The 18,598-nt window shown below is 38.0% G+C and overlaps 1 protein-coding gene and 1 pseudogene across 1 annotated transcript; both read right to left on the reverse strand.

Annotated features, from left to right (window-relative positions):
* Positions 1-1,043: 1,043 nt before the first annotated feature.
* LOC129076414 (olfactory receptor 51A7-like) lies at positions 1,044-1,982 on the reverse strand (annotated as a pseudogene).
* An 8,607-nt stretch (positions 1,983-10,589) lies between these two features.
* LOC129076415 (olfactory receptor 51A7-like) lies at positions 10,590-11,531 on the reverse strand. Its single transcript, XM_054580597.1, has one exon. The coding sequence runs from the start codon at positions 11,529-11,531 to the stop codon at positions 10,590-10,592; it is 942 nt and encodes a 313-aa protein (XP_054436572.1).
* Between the last annotated feature and the right edge of the window lie 7,067 nt (positions 11,532-18,598).

Genomic DNA, 18,598 nt, shown 5'->3' on the forward strand with positions numbered 1-18,598 from the left:
ATATCTTTAATATTGATTATAATCTTAAAGTTTTTAATAAACAACTAGTATGTTACAGGTAGTTCGCTGGATAATGACAAAAACAGAAGTTAATATCGGCTTCTAAAATCACTTGCACATTGAGGATGTAGACAATAAAAATAATACTGTTTCATATGTTAAAGGGAACTAAATGAGGAAAAGATCATTAGAGTAATATTTGCTTTTCCTAAATAAACATGTTATTTTACTTTTTAAAATTTTTCTTTAAAATAGTACATTTAAATCTCTTTAATCTTAAATAGGACTTTACTGCTATGGCTAAAGTTATTATATAACTGATTGCATAGAGAGAAAAATCAGAAAAAGGATGTACAACTTATTGAAAAAACAGAATTCAAACAAGTAAACTTGAAGATCTAATAGACTTTATTAAGCAATTCATGAATCTGGAAGCATCCTGCCTAGTTACCAGAAGGGCACTCCAAGGCTTTGTACAAAATGGAAGGTTTTCATAGACAAAAGGGTGGGCAAGGGACACAGTAGCAGAAGAAGATAAAGGATGATGTTTAGACCAGGACTTCTTTTTTTCTAGGGGTAGCGGGGAGCAAACAAGAAGGCTTCTATCATGCAGATTGTCTCTTCTTTCTATAGAGGGTGAGGGGATGAAGAGGGCCCACTTGCCAGGTTACCTTATTGGTGCTTGATCAGAAAATTCTAGAGGGGCTGATAAAATTATATTTCTAGGAAAGGTTTAAAGTACCATTAGATCAGGTATTAAATCTACCTTGGGTACCATAGCATGAGTGATGCCATTTTGGTTTTGTGGTTTTCTTTTTAACATTTAGTTACAAGGTAATAACTCTTACCCTCTGTCCTAAATCATCTAACCTAGATTGTTGTTGCTGTTTAATTAAACCAATAAATTGACGTTTTATGGGCCTACTGAGTATATGTTGTGTATGAATGTGAGCACTTTTTATTCTTTCATTACTATCTTTAGAGTCCCACATTGTTCAGAAATTTCCAACTTAGCTGGGCTTTTTTACAGCCGAATTTTTTCATCAACCTTGTTTGTCACGTAATTTCACCAGGATCCGATTCCTCATCGGCTGACTCTTCACAGAGTGTACAATGGGGTTCATTAGTGGGAGAACCAGAAGGAAGATATCCATTACGATGACCCCAATAACTGGTAATCATTTTTGGCAAAGGGAGTAAAGGCAGCCAAGGTGATAATAAGTATATAGAAAATGAGCACAGCACTAATGTGGGAGACACAGGCATTGAGAACCTTGAGGCGGCCTTTGTGTGAGGCTTCGCCTGATACAGTTTTCAAGGTGAGCACGTAAGACGCAGAAATGCACACCAACTCTACCATAGCTGTTAGAGCCACAAACAGGCCACAGATGAATCTGACCCTGTTGTCTGAACAGGCCAGCTTCCTGACGTCCTGATGGAGACAATAGGAGTGACATAGAAGGCTTTTCTTACAGAATCTCAATCATTTCAGAATAAAGGGGAAAAGGAGGACAAACAAAACTTCGTGAAGGAAGCATAAAGCCAATTTTAAAGATTCTGGCACTAGACAACATGGAGGCATATTTCAGAGGATGGTAGATGGCTATAAAGTGATCCATGGACATGATAGTAAGAACTGATGACTCCATAGCTGAGAATCAATGAATGAAAAACTCGCGTGCATAGCAGGCATCGGGGGAAATTCCAGTGGCATTGGACAGGATGGTTCTCAGAGTGGTTGGAAGCGAGGAAATGCATAGTTTGAGGTCAGAAAAGGTCAACCTGGAGAGGAGATAATACATAGGCTCATGCAGAGAGTTCTTTGTTTTTATGAAAACGAGGATGCTGCAGGTCCCCAGGATGGCAGTGAGGTATGTGAGGTAAATGGGGCTGGAGACCCAAATGTGAGCATGTTCCATTCCTGGGATCCCAATGAGGAAGAAGGTAGAGATCTCCACTTCAGAGATGTTCAAGACTGACATTGCAGGAGTGTGATAGAATCAGGATGCAGGTCTCAGAAGAGCCTTCCTGCAATGGCTTAAATAGATTGGCTCAAGTGCGTATGCTTTAATCATCTGGTCAGTACAAATCTTGAGATTGCAGCCATTTTCTTACAATAATTCTTCTAACGAAAACAATGTTTTGTAATATGTAAATAAGAGCAATACCAGGAGCCACATAAGTAAGATATTAAGAGAAAAAAACATGAAAATATATTAATCTGCACAAGTAATCACCAACAGGCAGATATAAATAGTTCAAATTCTTTTCCTGGACTTGACACGCAGAAAGAAAACAGTGAATTTCACAGCCTCTACTTCTTATAGCATTTTTAAAGATAGTAGTGCATTTAAATTTGAAACTTTTAAAGACATTACCTACTACAATTGCATTTGTAGTTATTGAATAATATAAACTTTTAAGAAACAGTATTCATTCAAAACATGGGGCTAGCACAGTTGAATATCCCCATCCATGAAAATAAAGTTAGATGCCTATATTACTCCTGGTACAAAAATGATCTCAGAATGTATCATAGGCATTAGCTCAAGAGCTAAAACAATAAATATCTTAGTGGGAGATATTGGTGGTAAATTTTTGTCACTTGGGGTTAGATTGGACAGCAAAAGCACAAACAGAAGAAATATGCAAATTGGACTTGATCAATCATTTTTGTGAGTCAGATGACATAATCCCAAGAGTGATGACAACTCACAGAATGAACATCTTTGTAAATCATATATCTGGACTTGTATGACGAGTATATGAAAGACTATTACACCTATGGAATGAGAGGTAAAGATCCTTAATATCATTTGCCATTAGAAAAATGCAAGTAAAAATTAAAGTGTGATGTAGCTTCAAACACATAGAATAGCTAAAATGAAAAAGAATGACAATTACAATTGTTGGCAAGAATGTGGAGAAATTTGAAATCTCCTACATTGCTTGTGATTATGAAATGGTTCACCAACTTTAGAACCCATTTTAGTAGATTTTAAAAATTGTACACACAGACACACACACACACACATGTATAATTTTTGGTTTTCAAAATTTTAACCATAGAGTTACAGTATGACTCAGTAATTTTGTATACTATATGCTCCTAGGTACATATACTGAAGAGTAATGAAAGCATATGTTTATAAAAACTTGTATAAAGCTCAATTTTCCATGAAATGAAGAAATAAACTGCTGTATACTGCAAAAATGGATTACAATTTGCTAATAAAAATGAGTATAACATGGACATATGCTACAACACAAATGTTGTATGAAAACATTAGGCTAGGTAAAAGAAACCATTCACAGATGACATATTGCATTATCCCATTTGTATGAAATTTCCAGAATAGTTGCAAATCTATAGAGACAGAGAGTAGATTAATAGTTTTCAGGGATTAGGGGAAGGGATACATGGGGAAAGACTGCTAATGGATATAAAATATCTTATTCGATTATTAAAATACTGTAATATAAGATACTAGTAACAGTTGGGTAACACTATGAATACAATAAAAAACATTGAATTATACACCTAAAAATATGAATTTTATGATATGCAATAATATCTCAAGCTGTTAGATAGTAAAATTAAACTGCGTTCTAAAATACCTACATATTTTCCTTCCATACTTCCAATAAGTCTTCCAACTTAGAGTGTGGAAATGGCTTTTTTATTAAGAAAACACTTGATATGTTCTCAGTGTAACTGAGATGCAGAATAAACTAGTCTGACTGGTCCCTATGAGAATTTGAAGGTAACTAAGATGGCTGAGCAGCCATGCAAGGTTAAAGGTACATAAGTTTAGGTATCAAATGGGGACTATAGCATAGGAATGTTAACCTGAGGTTATTTAAAAAGAGATCCTGTTAAGGCAACGAGGACATGGGTGGCAGAATAAAGATCAGCTGGTTAAAGGAGAGACACAGCACATCAACAGAGCAGCAGTGAGAGGATCCGGCACGGGAGTCTATAAAGGTTGCAAAGGTGCCCTGAGGAGAAAGAGGGAGCCTTAAACATCTACAAAACTTGGAAAGCCCGAAGCCATCTTATCACAAGACTAGTCAAGTAAAAAGTTTCTCTGCCTCCATTGTCTCTTGCTTTGCTCTCGCACTTCAGCTTCTAGGCGTTTTGTCAAATGGAAAACAGGGGAGGCAGTAAAGAATGGTTCAGGAGACAAACATACCCTCTTCCATACTGGGGACCATGGTGTCTGAAACTGATCTTAGCTTGGGAAGCGAAGATATATATCTTCAGATTGAATATGGAAGCAGTCAACAGGAACTTGTCTATTTTATTTTTTTTAAGTTAAAGTGACTTTAAGATTTCTGTTACCTAAAAATTATCTGAAATCTCACTTCACCTGCCCCAGTTTCCATCAAAGAGCCAGGAAAGAACATACATTAAAAAAATTAAGAAGTGACAAGAGGAAATAAAATAAGCTTGCCTTTTTTCCTTTGTTTTTAAATTTTTATCTTTTTTTTTCATTAAATGTGTTGGGGTGACATAAGTTAATAAAAGTATACAGGTTTCAAGTGTACAACTCTATGATACATCCTCTGTATATTGCATGGGGTGTTTACCACCTGAGGTCAAATCTTTTTCTTAAATATAATTTAAATTAAGCCCTTTGATTCTTGCTTATTGTGTTGTTATTTTGCTGTAGAATATCTGGACTAGAGCAGCGAGGAAACACCTATTTTTAGCTGCCTCAATCTAAGGTTTTATGAACTAGCTAGGTAAAAAGCATCTGAAAGTTATAGCAGGACCACAGTTAAAATTTATATTAAATTGATTGTATTTATTGTTTGGGGTGCTAACCATGATTTCCACAGTTACTCTCAATGGGACCTTAAAGTTCACACTCAAATTGTAGGATACCCCTCAGGATATGGTAAAGGAAAGGCTTCTGATACACTGCTCTCCAGAAAAGAGGAATTGTTGAATTTCATCAGGAAAAGTAATAACGTGGATATTTTCTCCATAGAGTGAACACAAAACAGAGCAAGTGTGGGACAGGTCACTTGTAATAGTGATCTCAGTGTAATCCCGGCCTCAAGTGGACATTTATTACCACCTTCCCTTGTCCATGCCCAACTGCCCCCTTTAGGTTCCAATCAGAGGAAGCATGGTTCACTTAGTGATATCTGTTCTTCCAATTTTAGAGACCTTGCTGTGGGCGGGGCATATTTTACGCTTTTTTGAATTGCTTTGAGGCTCTGGCTCATTTGGTTCTTAATTATTATTTGTTAAATAGACATCAACTATCTTTGTTGACTAGAACCTAAAAGAATGCAAAACTAAAGAAAAATAAATAAGTGGAGGCAGTGCACATGGGTGATTGTCTCGTTCTGGCACTAGTTCTGTGTCCTAATTGCTGGTTATGAGTGAGGGAATCATCAGTCCCAGAGGGTCAATGTTAGTTTACAGGTAGAAAGACAGAAGGGGTAAAAGGGAATATTTAAATTAAAATGCATACATCTCAGTATAAAAGTGCCTGCCTGCTGTTTTGTGTTGGCATAAAAGCAATTTTATTAAAGATAGTGTATTCATGTCTTTGAAAAATTATAAATATTCCAAAGTGTTCATGGATATATTGCAGATCAACACAAAGTCAGCAAACATGTTTTGCTTTCACACCAATTCTTGATCACTGGAAATCTGATAGTATTTTATAAAGTAGAATCCAGATTATTGCTCAATATACTACCTTGTTGTTTTCTTGATTTATTTTATACTCTCATATGTTGCAAGGGCCTTATTGATTTCTTCTCTATATAATCAGTTAGTTCAGATTTCTTCCAGGTCCTTCTGCCCTACTCTGCTATCCTACCTTCCAGTCAACCTTTTACATATCTTATATTTGCCATAAAGAATGTTCAGCTTACTTCATCTGTAACCCAGATACTACCTGGGTCCCACTTTAAAGTTTGGAGACCCTGACTTTGGTCTCATCGTGTTCACTACCTTGCAAGCCTAAAATATTGTCTGGAAATTATGCTTGGACCCAGACATTTACACTCAGGTTCATCTATGTCTTCAAATTCAACTTATACGAACCTGGGTACAGAACTTAAAGTTCTTTTAAACTTAATTTCGTGAACATTAATTATCAAATTTTAGTTTTTTCAGTAAGTCATAACTGAATAATAAAAGTTTAAGATATCATCCTGTACTCTCTTTAATTAGAATATAATTTGAAAAACTATTTATGCCACCAGGGATTTTCCTGAAAAGTCATACTTATGAAAGTTGCTCATTAAGTCAGGTATAACTGGTCACTTCTACAGAACTAAGGTTGACTTTTTCAGAGTCTGTGCTGACAAAGCCCTCCCAGATAATCTGGCATGGGGATTCAGAACAAATGTCTTCAGAATGTGCCATTATTTTGAGCTATAGATAATCAAGGCCCAAAAGACTCAGAAGGAGTTTATCACCTCCTCTTTAACTGCCTCAAATGATTTAGATAAAGAGCCTGGCCCAGGAACTATATTAATACCATAGATGATTACAAAGGATATAGGCTAGGTGTGGTGGGATAGGGGAAGCTAGGCAGGGACTAGAGATCACTGTGTCCCATTGTCTCTGCATGGCCTAGCAAATAGTTGTTTACCAAACATTTCCTCTTCCCTTACTCCTGCGAATTGTCTTCCTTGTCTTTGAAGCCTTAGACCTCTACTCTTCTTTCTCCTTTAGCTCCAAATAACATATAAGCCTTTTTATCCTCACTGCCTATGGTCCTTATAGACTTATGCTCCCCCCAAACCCCTGTACATTGTTTGTTTTTTTCCTATTAATCTGTTTTATGTTAATTTGTTTATGAGACCAGCCAAAGAACCTGCATGGGTAGAATAAAAATTTTTCCTCTCCAGCACCTGTTATTTGGTTTGTAGGGCCAGACCTTTCAGAGGTGGTAATGAGATGAGGTATGTGATGAAAGGCCTTAACCTATAAGGGCAACAGAGAGTGTCAAGAAGATAGTAAGACCAACTTCCAATGGATTTATGGCTTAGAACCAGCAGAAGACCAGCTCAATCCAACACAGCCACAAATGTCACCTAATGATGACTCCTAGCCTCATTATATGCTCATGGGGATACATCAGCATGATGGTGTACTCAAATGCTGGAAAATTTTTAGTTTCAGGTAATAACTAATAGGCTTATTAATCAATGGATGTAAAAAGCTGTTGTTTCAGGAACTGAAGGTATGACCCACTTTGGCTCCGGGAGACCATAAGCAGTTCCACCTGTGTGCCTCAGGAGGCCTGCAAGCAATCAAGATAGCATCTGAGCCTTTGTTACCCAGGACACAAATAAAGACCCCCTCCCAAAAGTACAGATAAAGACCAGTGCCCAGGGAACAGATAAAGACTGCTGTAGCTTTTTATCTGATTAAGTTTTTTCCCTAAATTCCAACCCCTTACCTACATTTTCCTTCTCCTTAGAAAAAAGGTCAGTTTAAAATGGAATTTAAGATGGTCCTGTAATGGGGCACAGCCAGGGCCCCCCGCAAAGGGTATTTTGTAATGGGGTCCAGAGATGGGGCTGTCCAAGAAAAATATATTCTCCCCACCCCAAGGCAGGCCGCCACAGGGGATGGGAGCCTTGAGGAGGGCCATTGAGAAGTCAATTTGCATGTCAATAACAGAATAGCTACATTCCTCATATGCAAAGGGTTCTTTTGCATATCACCAAAGCTAATCAGGAAGGATTAAAGGACTTAATACAGAATGTACCTGGGAGAGGGATGAGGAGAGACTGGGGCCTTCAAGAGAGACAAAGGGAACAGACTCTAGGGAACAGGGTGAAGACCACGCAGGAAGAAAGAGGGGAGAGAGGACTCTTGCTGGTGGGCCAGGAGAAGGTGCCACGTGCTTATGGATTAAGAGCTGGAGATCGCGGCGACGCAGTGGATGGTGCTGAGACCCGCGAGAGGCCTGCCTAGCCGAGCCCCCGACTTCTGTTCTTTGTCTTCTGAAGGACTGTACTCCTGACAGGCCTGACTGGGCAACGGGGTGAAGGCAGGACGGTGTGTGTGCTGTGATTGTTGTGAAGGGATTTTGAGGTTTAAGGGTGACATTTAGCCATTAATCAAACCTGTAAAACTTTGGAATAAATAGTTCCTTTCCTTTTCACCAAACTCTGCCATTCAGAGCCATAATTCCAAGGGCGGTGGGCAAAGGACCCACAGCCGAGGGGTCCCGGGGAAGGAGGGTGTCGTTGAGTCGGCAATAGCATCTGGGCACCCCCGCCCCATGGGTCCTTTTGTTCGGAAACAGTCCATTAGTGTACAAACCCACCATCTTTTGAGATTGCCGACCATCTGATCAAAGCGCCCATAAAGATTCAATCCCTGTCTCTGCTTATTGGGTCTGATGGGTGACAAACAACATGAACACCAGCTTTTCCGGTTTCGAGCATGCTGAATGGCACACACAGAGCCACCATGATTGGAAACAGAAAGTTCTAAAAGGTCAAAAATGCCTGAAGGAGTTCTGAAAAGTCTCCACTGCTTTTCCGGAAAAATTCTATTTCTTCCTCTTATCGAATGCTTTATCCTCGATTAAAGGAGTCTCAATAAAAGAAACAATCCCACTGAGCGGGCGCTGCTTTGCCTGTGCAGTAGTCTTTGTCCCGCTGCCCCACTAACAAACTCTCTTTCACTTTCTGCTGCCTCTATTTTGAATTCCTTCCTGTGCAAAGCCAAGAACCCACGGTACGTCACAGACCTTTGGGCTCCTGAATCCTGGAAGCATCTGCACCCGTAAGAGAGATCACTTCTGTGTCAGGCCAGGATATTTGGGGGAGTTTGAGAAAACGAAATATTGCCCAAATGTATAGTTACCTGAAGGAATAACTTGATGGAGATTATTTATTGGTTATAATTCCCTATACTACATACAGCATACAATAGCAGCTTTTAAACATCCAATCTGAAATTCTATATGGAAATCTTTAGCACTGCAAACTTAAGTTCTGTCTGGTAAATGAACATTCTTTCTGCATTTGTGCAAATAGTGAGGCCAGATCTAATGAGGGAAGCCTTTTTTTGTAATCAAGAATAAGCTTTCTTAGAAATTCTATTTTAGTGAAATGAGGGAGACTCTAGGGGAAAATGTGTGCTTCAATGGAAAACTTTACATGTTTAGAACACACCCTTCTGAATTATTTTATGTGATTCTGATTATGTGAAGACTGTTTTCATTACTTTTGAACTCTTTTCCAGCTCTGAGAGTTGTAGATACTAATAGCTGTTAAAAAGGAAAAATTCAAAACTGAGTAAATTTAAAGATCTAATTGGCTTTATTGAAAGATTCTTGAATCAGGCAGCATCCTATCTAATAGAGAGATGCTCTAAGAAGTTGTATAAAATGAAGAATTTTGTAGGCAGATGGAGGGTGCGGCACGGAAGTCCAAGGAAAGGAAACAACGTTTCAGGCCAGATCATCTTTTGAGGGGAAACACAGAGATTTTATCAGGCAGTTAACTCCACTAGTGCTAATTAGGAAACTTCAGATTGACTGATAAAGTTCACATTTCTGGTAAGGATTAAAGTTGCAGTTGTTTGCTGTCCTGGGGGCAAATGACTCCATTTTGGTGTTGTTAATTTTTTTAATACAATAATCAAAGTAATTCATAATAGTAGACATGCACATAATTCTCCCTGGTGGAAAGTCAGTGGGCATGTGTCCTTCAAGGTGGAAGAAGTCATATTTATACTCATCTCCAAATTAATGTTAACATTCCTATCTACAAATATATCTTCTATATGGGTTCTCCTTTGAACTGATTAAATCTTTTCCCCAGTTCTTTCATTAAAAATAAATTAAACAAGCTCTTTAATAACATTTTATGTCTTTGTGAGAACTATAATGTTATATTTTTTGAAGATTAGTCTTTATCAGGCTTTACATTCTTGTATGGGAGAGACAAAAATAAATTACATACAGTATAATGAGTTATGGCATTAATTAAAACTCCCATAGAAAACTGAAAGGCAGGAACTTTCTACCCTCCATAATTTAGAAAGTGATATTTTAATGCTCAGGAAGGAAATATTAACACTAAAATTAATGAATGAATTTGTTTTTATTTTTTGAAACTCTGCGTGAGTGCGTATTTGTTTCATAGGTTTCATGTGTGTGTATGTGTGTGACAGCCCAGCTTAATTTCCTTTCCTGCGGGCATGCACATATCTCATAAAAGTAAACATGATGTGTTGAAGGGGATATCTTAAAAAAAAGAAGCAATCCTCTGTCACTTCTAATCCCTCTCCAGTTGTCATATAAAAGTAAACTGTTAATTCTCAAATGGACACATAAAATATTACTCTAAGCATGATAAAAGTGGCAAGTGTATGTTGTGCTCGTAACACTGGTAAAGCAAACCGGTGAAAGTGGAACCTTAGAATACATTTTATGTTTACATAAGGGCCAGAATCCGAAATCCTAATCCAACAAATTTACAAGGTTGAGTCTTCATTTGAGAGATGGTATTTTAAAGTAATTAATCTATGTGTAATTCCTTATTGTTTTAACCTGTTTGTTCTAGATCATTAACTGATTAGGTTTTTAGTGTGGTTAAGCATTTCTGTGTTTCTGACACAGTTTCCCTAAAACCAGATTTCTGATCTGTTGGTTCTTCACACAGTATACAATAGGGTTCATCAATGGAGGTACCAGGAGGAAAACATCAGCCACGATAATCCTCACAACTGCGGAACTGTGTTTGGCAAACCGGTGGATGACAGCGAGGGAGATAATGGGAACATAGAAGATGAGAACAGCACAGATGTGGGAGACGCATGTATTGAGGACCTTGAACCTTTTTTTCTGTGATGTTATGCTCAATACTGCTTTCAGTATCAGCATATAGGACAAGAAAATAAATATTAAGTCTAACATGGCTGTGAAAGCCACAAATAAGCCATAGATGACATTAACCTTGTTGTCAGAGCAGGCAAGCTTCATGACATCCTGATGTAGGCAGTAGGAATGGGAAAGGACATTTTTCTTACAGTACCTAAGACGTTTTAATGTGAAAGGGAAAGGGAGGGTCAACAAAACACTTTTGAGAGAAAAAGCAAACCCAATTTTGGTGACTCTGGCACTGGTCAGAATGGAGGTATATCTCAGGGGATTATAAATGGCAATAAAACGATCGAAAGACATGATGAAAAGTATTGATGATTCCATAGCTGAGAATCCATGAATAAAAAACTCTTGGGCAATACAGGCATCTGGGGAAATTCCCGGAGCACTGAACAAGAATATCCTTAGCATGGTAGGCAGAGAAGAGAGAGACAACCCAAGGTCAGAGACAGCCAGCATGGAGAGAAAATAGTACATTGGTTCATGAAGAGAAGTCTCTGTTTTTATGAAAAATAGGATGGTACAGTTCCCCAGGATGGCAACAAGGTACATGAGGCAAATGGAGATGGAGATCCAAATGTTGGCAGGCTCCATCCCAGGGATCCCAATCAGGAAGAAGGTAGAAATTTCAGAGGTGTTGAAGATGTGCATACCAGGCATATAAGGGAAACAAGATGAGAGGCCCAGGAGAGGCTTCCTGCAGTGCTCAAATGCCCGACTTTATATTATTGTTATCACTGAGGGCCTAGGAATCCAAGTGATATCCACACAGTTCTTACATTTAAACCTAAATGAAAAACATAGAAAAGTAGACATCCATATCCAACTGAAAGCAAAAGCTGAGAGAAAAGGAAAACAAATTGTTATCGAAGTGGAACCTGGATGTGGATTACAGCAGATATGGATTGCAACAGATGTGATTAGAATAGATATGGGTTAGAACACATATGAGTTCTCTACAAGGACTGAACAGTCAAGTAAAATATATAGGTGTCTATTTTCCAACTCAAGAACCTCAGGCTTTTTATTTTACTATGTAAATATTACAATCTATGTACTGTTAAGAATTTCTTAAAAATTTTCATAAACTTACATAAAATTCAGAGACAAGTAATGTCTCCGATTATACAATGTCCTCTAATGTAAACATAAGTTTTATTTCCTTCAATTCATTTTTTTATGTCTCAAAAATATTTGGTTATTTTATTCATAGGGGTTTTTACATCTTTTATAAAGTTTTCGTTCTTAAAGTCCTTATGAATTTGTTGCGCTTATTAATAGGATCATTTATTCTGTATTATTTTCTTAAGATTACTCGTCATATTGTTGACAGGAGAGACATGGTCCTTCTTACTGACGCATGTAAAGAATTACATATCAGCAAATCTATTAGCATGCAGTCAGAGTTGATTAGTGATCTGTCCCCACGGAAGAGAACAGCCTAGCTAAGGGGAGGCTGAGGGGCTGTGAGAGGCAGAGGTTCAGGCAAAACCAGGTGGTGAAAGTAAGGACAGCTGAAGGCCATGGTATCAAGCCCCAAGGTGGCCTGAGGCCGGATGGCTAGAGAGCCAAGAGCGCTCAGAACATCCAGAGTATCCCGAGCGCCAAGAGCACCAAGAGGGCGAGTGCATTGTTCTGAGGACTTAGATAATTGGCGGGATAGGAGCAAAAGAGGTTACATATTGGTTAATGGGTAAATGTGGTGCCAGCTTTCCCGGGGGGATGTGACTGTCTAAACTTAAGTGTATGTGGGGGTCTGTTAGCTAGAATTCTTATCTTGCTCCACACTCCATTTGTTCATCTAGTTATAAAACAGATACATGACAGGAGGCAGTTAATTAAAGTTGGGGCAGGTTATCCAAAGTTATTTATGGACTGCTTCTTTGGGCACTGTCGACCCCCTCCCGCATTTCAGGACTTGAGAGGAAAGCACAGTTTCAAGGTTTTCTTTCCCAGACAGTGGAAACATTACATAGAATTTCAAGGACTTCCCTCCTTTCTTGCTAACCTAGTGTTTCTTGTGATGTTTGTACACCTGGCAACATTATCAGACCAGGCTCAGAACTACTGAGTTAGCGGGTGAGACCCGTGTCCCTCCTCCTCCCTGCCTTGGTTTACTATTCATTCTACCTAAGGGATAAAAGGCATTTCCTGGCATCCAGGATGCTAGATCCTGGCCAGTTGCAGCAGCGCAGTCTCAGAGTTTTTCGTACGCTGTCTCCTGTGTCAGTAAAGAACAATATAACGTAAGATTTTTGTTGCTAAAATGTTATCAGTCCGTCTGGTCATTATCTTTGTATCCTCCCTTCCTACCATGGACCCCTAAATGGATCTGCATATTTTAAACCCTGTATACACTTCCATAAAGAAACCCTTAAAAAAAAATACTCTCAGTTGACTTTTCATGTACACCTATCTCTTGCTGGTTGGCACATGTCTTTCATCCTTTGTAGTTAAGATTTCCAGCCCCCTCTTCTAGTATGTAGGATGTTCTCCCTATCATAGATGTTCTGCAGTTCAATATGTAGTGTAGAGATGGAGATTTATGACTAAATTATTTGGCTTGGAACTTAGCAATTTCAACCTGAAAAATCAATGTATTGAATATTTCTTTACTTTTGAATATCCTCTGACATTACAGCTTTTAACATTGTCTATTCAGCAATATATCTGTCTGGAAAATGCTGAATTTTCTCTTTTGAACTTTTTAGTTAAGATTGCTTCATGTTTTCAGATTCTTTGTTTATTTTTGTTGCATTTTGGAGCATTCTTTAGTACTACCTTCTTATTGAATAATTCTTCATTTATGTTTGACCTCAAATGTATTCTAACTATTGAGTTTTATTTCAATTACTCATGTTATAATGAAGGTTATTTTGATAATGTTCAATTTCAATTTATATTAACAATCCTTTGATAATTTTTTATTCATTTTATTGTTATTATGCTGCATTTATTTTTTGAAGATCTTAAGCATGCTTGCTTCAAAATTTATTTTAGGTTGCTTTACAATCTTCTTTTCTTATGTACATGTAGTCTTACTGAAATTGTAGTTTCTTTCTTGGTGTTAGCCTTCATATTTGTCTTAGAATTTTACTTATACTCTCATCTTGAGTAGAATTGTCCTTGATTGCTTGATGATTTTTGTTCATTGCCCAAGATGAGATATGGTAGTTGGCTTTTCCTCACTTCTGACGTTTGTCAATTACACTAGTGTTTTTATAATGCTTAGTGAGATCTTGTTTCAAAAGAAAATTGAGTGCAGTTTTGATCATTTCTGTTCCCCAGCTATCTCAAGACCAGCTTGTTACAGAGAGCAGACATGGCTTATGACAATAGCTATCTGCACCTCCATGTGGGTTGACAGCTTCGTGTCCCTAGCAGGGTACCTTAGACTAGTCCCTTATCAAATACAGGACACTATCATGCCAAATCCCACACAGGTGCTAAGCTGTCAATCACCAGTATGGCTCCGGACCAGGAGTCACATGGGTTTGTGGATACAACTTCAACACACAATTGTGTTTTTAGATACTGCAGCTCATAATATCTACTGTCTATCGATGACGTACTCTGTATCTATTTTTCTATCTAAAAAGCCTGGCAATGTCTTTTAAATCATTTTTATATGATTGTATCTCTTATTGCTACCCATTTGGTAGGAAGTGCAACTTGATATATCTGACTCTGTTCACTCTACTATATTGCCAAGATTTTCCAGCTGTGAGCGGCAGCAGGCACACGGGTGCCGCAAGAGTGTTTAAAATATGCAACACCTGACTATGAGTCACGTGCACTGACCTCTTTTCTCTTAGATTGTCAAATAAAAAAATGACAACAATCAACACAACAGTAGCTATCCGTTGTCAATGGATCCAAATTATACCTATTTTTTTGTCAGATCGGCAAAAAATATATTTTTTGGTGTGCCGCAGAATTTTGGTAATTGGTTTATGTGTGCCATGAAATGAAAAAGATTGAAGGTGACTGCTACATTGAATAAAATCCTCCATCAAAACTTAAATGCAGTTTTCAAATATAACCTGTTAGAGCTTATGTTCAGAAAATAATTGTTGAAAATTATTTGGTCTTGCTCTTTGTAAAGTAATGAATTTACTAGTTTATCCAATGTTACTGTACCCTAGAATTAATTGCAGGTTTCACCATCAATCCCTGGCATGAGGGATTTGATAATATTTCTCAGATCTGAAATGTTTAGGCACTTTTTTAGTACTATGGTTCTTATCTTAATTATGTCTTTGACTATTTTTATACTTTCATGCCAAATTCTTAAAAGCTCATCTCCTTTTTCTTCCTATTTCTTTTCTGTAATTTTTCTCTCATGCTCTCAGATTCTACTCATCACAATCCACCACACTCAATCGTTTCTGGTCTGTTGTGGTTGCTTCCTGAATGTTGCTGCCTTCTGAATGGATTTTCTGGGTTTAACCTTACCTCTGAATTGCTACACTTATTTTCCTCTGCCCAAATGCCTTCCATTTCCAGATTGTCTGTAAACAGTTTAGTGATATTAATTCCCCCTCAAAAGGGGATGCCAAGGAGATGGACAGGCAGAAAGGAATGTCGAGCAAGCTCTAGATCATGTAATAAATTATATGCATTAAAAAAACAGAAACAAAACAAAGAAAGAAACAGGAAAAACCTAACTGGTGTTCTGTCTTATTCACCTTATTTGGAAGACACTCATACAAATTCACAGAAAGCAATGAATAAACTATTGTTACTGTGACCAAAACCACTGTGGTATCTGTCTGCCTGTACACTAATCCAGTTGTGTCACATAATACAACCATCAACAGAGAGCTATCTGTTAGACCTAGTGTCTTCCAGTTCCTAAAATGAGCTTCTGACACTAATGGGAAAGGAGTGATATAAATGTTTAAGGAAAAACTCAGTTTTAATCCCACAGGGATTGTGCAAGAATTTTGTTTGTTTGGTCTGTGTAACTGTACTGTTAAGTAGAGTTATTGGAAGTTCTTTTTCTCCAGGACAGATGGCATTAAAATAGGCTTAGTGTGTTGAATTGAGCCAAGTGAGATGTTGGAGAAGAATGCTGGGTTTGCTGTCTGGGGTTCCTCTTCTACCACTACCTAGTTCAGGCTTTATTTCACCCTCCATAACAAATCTTATTAATCACGTTGTGTTTATATCAGTTTTCTTAATGGAATAAAACATACTTAAAAGAAAAATGGAGTAATACAAAAAATTTCAACCAACACTCTATTTACTGTTATTAACCTCTACTCCTCCTGAAATACAAAAAAAGTCTTTTTCTTAGAAAATGCTATGTCTTTCTGAAAAAGCTGTACATATGCTGCTTTAAAGTGTGACTTTTTTATTTTTTTAAAAAAAATTTATTGTTGTTCGATTACAGTTGTCCCCATTTTTTCCCCATTACCACCCTCTGCCCTACCCACACCATTTTTAAACCCCCACTGGTTTTAAAGAGCCTAGAGGAAAGCAGAACACTGCAAAGAAAATTTTCTAGATGCTGTTTTCATCTCAGAAGGACCTACTGAAACCCAAACCTCTAGTTTGCAAAACTATGTAAAAATGCAGTTGAAATAACAAATACAGAATGTCTTTAAAGAATGGAGTGAGAATAAAGTTTGCAAATTACATGGGAGTTGTTAAATGAAGTTGTTATCATGTTCTTCATATTAAAAGTAGAGTGATATTTACTGTCAGAATGATGTTATCAGGACTGTTTCTGATCTTGAGTATATCCTGAGATTGAAGTAAATATGAAACAGTAAAAATCATAACAAATTACCAGGGATAAGTTTTTGATTAATGAGGTCCGCAATTAGAACATGAAGGTTTCCCAATACTTACCAAAAACTTAGAGACTGTACTTACAATTCAGGTCAAAAAGAGATGAACCCAGGAAGAAGTGATCACCAACACCAGTTGTTAGGTGCAAGGGTTGACCATGACAGTCTGATTCTAGTCCTCTCGCTCTGATAACTCTTCGGTGTAACAGAAGACTCTGGGGATAACAACTCAAAGATATACCCAGGGAGACAAAAAGCCCATGGGCATGTCCTTAAATGAACTCAGCTGAATTCCCACTATGCATATGAATTAGCCATTTATGGTTAATACCATGAGAGGCCTCCCCTGTTCCAGCAAGCAATTAGTTAGTTGATCTCTCACGTGAAATTTCAAGCACCTGTATGTGCTCTTCTGGAGAAGTAGGCGTTTTATTTTTCTAGGTCGTAATGTTTGTGCCAGTATAATTAGGTTTTCAGATTCATTTTGTTACTTGTTGATACATGCAATTTATATCTTATAAAGTGAATGGTTTTTTCACATTCAAGAGCAGCTGGCTTCCTTTTAAGAGGCTAGTCTATATGTTCTTCTAAAAATGTTCTTCTACAAGAAAGAATATAGCCTTTTATTGTGATGTACTTTGCAAATCAGTTTTCCTTTTGTGTCAGTTGTATTTACCTTTGCTAATGAGGATGCCACAGGCTGGGTACCGTTTGAGTCAAGCACTGAAGTCGACATTTGTGTGCAGAAGTCTAATTTCAAGAGTGCACGTAGGTGAATACCTACAGAGAGAGAAGGAAATAGAACTGCGAAGGGAGAAGTGGAACTCCATGTGATTTTAGCAGAAGCTTATCAATCCTGCAGAGATCTCTGCAGCTGAGATGGCCCTTTAGAATTGCCCTGAAATGACAAAAAGCACTAGGCTTTTTTAACTACATAGTCAGTGCCTGGTCATTGGATAAAGGAGGGGACATGACCTTGGTAAAGGAGGGGACATGACCTTGGATGAGTGGGTTCCATTCAGAAGACAGCCATTCCCAAGAAGGACTAAAATGAGTTCTCTCAGCACTAATACTCCCCTACAGGAATGGATTCTTCAGGCCTGAGAGGACAAGGAGACCTGAGTGATGTACCACAGCATCAACTACACTCAGCCCTTGCATCCCTGGATCCACAAACTTCAATAATACATTTGGATGCAGCTTCTCCAGGATTTATATGGACTTTTTAAAATGGGGAACTGACAGGCTGATGATTAGTGAGGCCATCTATAGCCACTTACTACTGCAGCTGTCCTGAGACCACAACCGTTACACATTATTTCAGTCCTCAACTAGTCATTTTTTATTCCTGCCATCCTCAGCTAGCGCTTAGTCCTTGACTACCATAAATTTATCCAAGGGTGGCTTCTGCATTTGCCGCTTTACCATCTTTATTAGTCCATGCTGGCCGCTGTAACAGAAATACCATACGCTGGGTGGCTTCAACAACAAACATTTGTTTCTCACAGTTCTGGAGACAGGGGAGTTCAAGGTCAAGATGCTAGTAAATTGGGCGTTTGGTGAGAACTCACTTCTTGGTCCATAGACAGCAGTATTGTTTTGTGTGATTACTCATAAAAAGAAGGTTAGAGAACACTTGGGTCTCTTTTATAAGGCTGCTAATCCCATTCATGAGGGCTTTGCTCTCATGACCTAATTGTCTCCCAAAGCCCCCACAATCTGATACCATCACGTGGGAGTTAGAATTTCAAAATACAAATGTTGGGGGAGACACAAATATTCAGTCTATTGTGCATTCAAAACTAGGGAAGAAGTAAGTAGGGATGCCTAAGATCACCTAACACCAGACATATAGTTTTACTTGGTGTGATGGTCATGGTTCTTAAGAGAAACAGACCAATAATGTGTATGTCTGTGTGTGTG

The sequence above is a fragment of the Pteronotus mesoamericanus genome, unplaced genomic scaffold (genome assembly GCF_021234165.1).
Source record: "Pteronotus mesoamericanus isolate MK-2021 breed Mesoamerican mustached bat unplaced genomic scaffold, CSHL_Meso_final contig_591, whole genome shotgun sequence".
Lineage (NCBI taxonomy): Eukaryota > Metazoa > Chordata > Mammalia > Chiroptera > Mormoopidae > Pteronotus > Pteronotus mesoamericanus.

Coding starts and splice junctions, on each gene's coding strand:
- LOC129076415 (XM_054580597.1), bottom strand. CDS start 11,531: ATGCACATCTTCAACACCTCTGAAATTTCTACCTTCTTCCTGATTGGG.